Here is a 5903-nt window from a genome sequence, read left to right as displayed (position 1 = left end):
AAAAAAGAGGTTTACTCACAGGCCTCTGGATGAATGCCCAACTGTCCTCTGGGGAGCCTGAATTTGCCTCTGCCTCCATCTGGTCTCATTTAAAGGAGATCTGAAAAAACCCAGTTCCTGCTTCAGCGCCAGTGCTCAGAGCTGGGGGCCTTTGCTGTGAAAGGAAACCCAGTACTACCTCACACCTCATCAGGGCCATGAAAGTAGAGTTCTGCTCCTGTTACCCCAGGGCATCCATTAGGGGTCAGAGAGGGCTATGGCAGGAGAAACCTGAGCCCTGAGTCCTGTCCCTCAGAAGGCCTGCAAATCTTTTCCCCAGTCGCCTTTAAGTGACTGGAAGGGATGACCCAACTCCAGGGCCAATTGAGAGCATGCTGCATAATTCAGCAGATGGCTGCCTCTAATGAGAAGACAATGAAGGAGAGGATAACATTATGTCTCACCCTCCTGAGCATGTGGCCTCCTTCCTCTGTGCATGCAGCAAAGAAACCCACGGTTTCAAATCCCAAATTGCAGCAGCAGAAGCCTCCTCCTGCCAAACCAAGGAGGAAGGGTCTGTGTTTCTAATTTATTCTGTACCCCCTCCAGTTGTTACTTAAAATAATCCATCATTACATGACTGGTGGCTCCAGGATTTTTATTTAAAGCAATATGGGGAAAAAAAAAAAAGAAAGAAAACCCACACATAACCCATGACTGTGCTATCTGGATTCAAGCTGCGAATCTCTGTAACATCAGAATCTTCAAAGTACCCACGTATATTCTCCTCTAATCTCCATGAGTGTGCCGTGAAGGGAGCGCAATGAAGACAGGGAGAAGAGGGGACGTGGCAAGATTTTTATTTCTTAGAAACATCATGAAAAAGCCAGAGTGTTTGTTTTTAAATGTATCCGTGTCATCTGGTAGGTGTTTCATTGTTTGATCCACTGACCAGCAATAACACTTTGGACTAAGTCATTTGATCTTCCTGTACCCAGAAAATGAAGAGAATAATACTTGTCCAGGAAGCTGCTGGGGAAAATAAAATCATACAGACGGAAACATTTTGAGATCATTGACAGAAACATGTTACACTTATCCATGCTGTTTGTTTTCTTTCTTTTCTCTTTTTTTCTTAAATGTGGTTATAATATACATGCAACTAGAAGCCCTTCTCAATTGTTTATGCTAATACGAAACTACAGCTCTGATAATCCAGGAACCCAGGAAAGTCCAGAGATCAGTCCTACTTAATTCTGGAAAACCTTTTTCCAGGGGACTTAGCTTCCTAATTAGCTTTGCTTAGGCTAATATAACAGGTTCTCTCCCTTACACCACACAAAGGGAGGGGGCTGTGCTGGGTAACAAAGCCAGCAATTAATAGAAAATTTACAGCAGAGACTCCACAAAGTAAATGTTATATGCACACGACTGCCAATCAAAATTTCATTATACTGTACAGACAGATCACTCAGATGTAATGCAGTTTTGGAATAAAAACATCACTAATACACATTTCCTGAATTTAAGATAGGAAAAGGAAATGGGACTTACTCCTGCCTCTCATCTGGAAGCTCTGAGAGGGCAGAGTCCTATTTGCCTAGATCCCCAGCACCTGGCACAGGGCCTGGCAGAGTCACTGCCCAATAAACACATTTTGAAGAAATGAATGAAAACAAAAGTGTGTGAATTAACAAAGGAAATGTAAATGTTCCTAGCCCAGTAGAGGAAGTGAGATCTCACCCATCTTCACACCTACCCTTTTCCTAGTTGAAGCTCTCAGGAAGCCTTTCCTGTCACCCACACCCCCAGCCACTGCAGGATTAGGTCCCCTCGTATTGAATTCTTATAGGAGGTAGTTTTCCTGTGCAGCACTTGCCACATGATAATAGTTACTGGCGTCTGCCTCCACTACCAGATTGTAAACTCCCCCGATTTCTTATTTTGAAAAGTCTCAAACACATAAAAGTTGGAAAATAGTACAATGATCATCTATGTACCCTGGGCTTAGATTCGAGAAGTTTTAATATTTGGGGCCATGTAAATTTTCTTCAGTGCTATATCCCCTGTAGAGGTATGGGTGAATATTGGGGTTTTAATCTCCCCGTTTAGGGTATAATATTACTTTTAGTGTGAGATGGTGGAGATGGCTGAGGCAGGGAGCCTAAAGTGGAATCAAGGGGAAGTAGGTAGTTGCTCTGGGACAGTTGCCCCAGACCAACCCCAGCTAGGGCAAAGGCCAGCCCCTGCAAGCTCTTTCATTAGGGAGAAAGGCCATTATCTGGGTGCTGTTGGAGGAAAGCAACATTGCCCACATTGTTGGAGTATTTAAAGCCAGAATCAATAAGCCATTCTTTATATAGGCCAGTAGTTATGATCTGTACCCTAAAACACAACATTGAAAGAAATAGCTCAATACAAGAACCAGGAAATGCAGCCTCTGGAGCCTGAACTGTACCTGGCTAATCATGTAACCTCTCAGAGTATGTATATATTAATAGCAGCCAAGCCATTTCATAAGCAGGGGTTGGGGATGAAAACATCCCAAGAATCTGCTATAGTTCTCTAATTATTATGTCCACAATTTGTGTCTTCAACTAGACTGTGAGCTTAAAAGCAAAGAACAATGTTTACTATTTTTTTGTATAGTTGACCAGGACTAGTCATCGTGCCAGACATTTAGTAGTTAATCAAATAAACACTTGTGGTCACAATAGAGAAATCATTTTGTCATACAGAATCTTTGTGGTGTTCATTCAAACAGGATAGGATTGTATTAGGTACACAAGAGCTGAACTTCCAAGTTGCATGCATGCCCAAATAAGGGTCCTACCCAACAACTCTAGGGCCTGTTTTAGTCACTAACCATGTTACCTTACTAACCAGAGTGACCCTCAATTGACTCTGGAAAGGACTCTTCCCTTTCCCCCACACACCAGAGGACTACTTGAATGGCACCATGTGTCAAAGCTCATTAAAAAGAACTCTTAAGCCAGACATACTTTATTCTCCAGTCTTCTCTTCCCAAACCGTGGATACACATTTCCTGAAAGAAACAAGCTGCAACCAGACTTCGAAGGTCTCCTGAGTTAATTCTATCTTCCCCTGGTGAATTATAACTTCTTGCAGACACAAAGGAGAGCAGAGAGACAAATGACACATTAAACAAGAGCTTCACTAGCTGGGGGAGGGGGGCATGAAGAGTGACGTCAGTTTTCCCAGAAACCCATTTATCACGATAACAAGGTCTCAAGTGCTCAGGCTGCTCTTGGAGCTTAAGAATCTGGCATACAATTATGTTCATCATACAGTATGGCAAAGCCAGCCAGAGCAAACTGGAACCATGCAAAGCAAACCAAGTGACCCAAATTACCCCCACCCCTATCTGCAGAACAAAGGGATCTCTGGATTGCTAGAGTTGTGCCTGAGGTGAAACACAACCTTCTGGAATGTTCCCCTTTACAACATCTGTCTTGCAATCCTAATCCGGGCAAGGGGACTAGTATGAGTAGGGACAGGTCGATGCAAATTAATTAGCTGACAAGAAAAATCATTAGCGTCCTTTTTGGTCACTAAGGATTAGCAAATGTAATCCAGGAGACTAATTCCTCTCTTTAAGCCATGACATCTCTAAAACGCAGGTAACGAGGAGCAGAAAAGCACTCTGGGAACCCTCAAAACACTAAAGTAATAAATATTATAGTGCCAATCTTGAGGAGAACCGAATTCTCTGAAATTCCATTATCCCAGCACATTGTCATCTATTTACTCAGAGTCCTTCCACATTGTGACTACATAAAGAGCTCCATTCTGGAGTCTGCAGGGGGTGGGGAAGGTTCCAAAGAAATCACCCTGCCCCTTCCAAACAGAGACAAAAGGGTGGAATAAATTCACACATATCCTGTAGAGAAAATACTCGGATTCCGCATTCAGATTTTGAAAACAAATCAATTTCAATTACACCAAATACCTAGAGGTTATTATTATTATCATCATTTTGCACTAGAATTTCATTGCATGGGCTATTTCTCTTAATAAGTAAACCACAAGGTTTTAAAACATTTCTGTGTGTGTGTGTGTGTGTTTCAGAAATTTTCATCAAGTAGTGTTTGATGTTATGGGATTTGACCTACGCTTACTTCACTCTCCTCAGGGTGTTGGTAATTGTGGGCTGAAAATCCCACAAACCCATGGATGAACAGAAAGGATAGGCTGTTCCCCTAAATGGAATCAACTCCTCCCTTTGCAACCTAACTTCTGGTCTAAAAAAACAAACATGGAGCCTCAGGTCACTTCAATATGATTTCTCTGAACGTTTCAGGCTGGAAAACTTCAGTTCTTTAAATGAAGATTTTTTTTTTCCAGAGTCAGTTGCCAACAAAAAGAGAGACGGCACCATTTTTGCAAACCTCACAGTAATTTTCCTGAGTCTCCAAAGAAAGAAGCCAGCTCCACAGGTTTGGGCACACAAGCCCAGCTACACTGAACACGTACCACGATAGACCCTAGGAGGGCCGCACAAGCCGGGTCAGGTGCTCAGAAACCTGCAAAATACGCAGCCAGCCACCTCCAGGCCCATCGGACTGCACCCCACAAAGAGCTACAGATGGGACCCAGAGGCACGCAGCACAAGCAGAAAGGCGTCTGGACGCATGGGCACACACTCTGCAAGTGAGCACACTCATAGAAACTGGAAGACTCATTTAGGGTCACAGAGCAGCGGGGTGTTGCCGCCCGCCGGGAGGCACGGGTGCGCGCGCGTGCACTCAGACGCTCACAGTGCTACACTCACAGACGCAGTCACATATGTAATGCATATGGAGAGCCCCTCCCCCAGCCAGGGACCTCTCCGCCCCTCTCACTTCTCACCGCCTCCTGCCCCTGGCTAACGCCAGTCCCGCGTCCCCTTTCCTAAGGAGGCCCGGTCCCAGCCGGCAGCTGGGCGCACGGGCGCGGTCCGGCGGTCGAGGAAGCCAGGCCAGGGTGCCTGGGACACAGAGAGCTTGGCGGCTCCTGTGGCCATTCATTCGGCAACGCCCCAGCTGTTGCAGCGAGGGAAGCGGCGCCGCTTACTGCAGATCTTGGGCAATTCAAGTTCAGCCGCTGGCCCTCAGCTTTGGCCAGGCCCTCCACCAACCCGTCACTGTCGCCATTCTCGGGGACAGGTTAGGGTTCTGAGCCGCTGACCCTGAGAGCATAAGTCCCGCCGTGCCTTGGCTCCTAAGTGCTGCCCACTGCCCACCTCGCGGTGGCGGTGGCGGCGCTGGCAGCCAGGTCTCCTCGGCCCTTCCCAGGCCCCCGGCCCCGGCGCTGGACCCAAGTCCTGCACTCACCACCTGGCGAGCTATATCGGTCGCTGCCATCGCTCCTGTGTCTGCCAGGGCTGCCACGGGGACCACCGCAACCGGAGCTCCAGCACAGGAAACAGCCAAGCTCCTCCGACAAAGAGAAAGTGTTACACTTCGGGCGCGACCAAGTCCGGTGGGGGGAGGTGCAAGGGAGGGGCCCCTTCGCTGCTGCTCCAACCCCAACCTCCCCTCTATCGCCCACCCCCTCGGAAGTGCGGTCTGGGATGGGGGCGGATTTAACGCGCAGCTTCCCCCTACCAGCGCGCTTCCAGTTCTCCCTGCAACCTCCGTTGTTAGCCCTTGCGAAGGGGGGGCGGGGGCTCCCCTCAGTGACCCCATTCTGCCCCCCCCCCCGCCACTGGGCTTCGTGGTACGTCCCGACCTCTGCTGAATTGTCACACCCCCCTGCTCTCGCCTCACATCTCTGAGTCCCCAGACCCCCGGAGGCTGGAAAGGAGCCCTCGCCTCTCCTTCTCCCGCGCACAGCTCGGCGACTGAGCTCTGCAGTCCTCCTCTCCCTCCCCTCGGCCCCCTGGGCCCTCTCTTCCTCTCCACCGAGATATGAGGGCGCTGGGA

At 48.0% G+C, this 5903-nt stretch overlaps 1 protein-coding gene across 11 annotated transcripts in view; it reads right to left on the bottom strand.

Moving 5' to 3' along the window:
* Positions 1-5650, bottom strand: part of SEPT6 (septin 6) — a 76955-nt gene extending 71305 nt beyond the window's left edge. For 9 of the 11 annotated variants that reach the window (XM_025046081.1, XM_025046079.1, XM_006904699.3 and 6 more), the window contains exon 1: positions 5313-5598. In XM_025046081.1, the coding sequence (XP_024901849.1) occupies positions 5313-5342 (30 nt within the window). In that variant the 5' untranslated portion in view covers positions 5343-5598. Of the gene's footprint in view, positions 1-19; positions 101-5312 lie in introns of all 11 variants that reach the window. The other 2 variants (XM_025046083.1, XM_006904697.3) reach the window with 2 other exon arrangements.
* Positions 5651-5903: the final 253 nt, after the last annotated feature.

The sequence above is a fragment of the Pteropus alecto genome, unplaced genomic scaffold (genome assembly GCF_000325575.1).
Source record: "Pteropus alecto unplaced genomic scaffold, ASM32557v1 scaffold280, whole genome shotgun sequence".
Lineage (NCBI taxonomy): Eukaryota > Metazoa > Chordata > Mammalia > Chiroptera > Pteropodidae > Pteropus > Pteropus alecto.
This window is presented reverse-complemented; position numbering and strand designations above follow the sequence as displayed.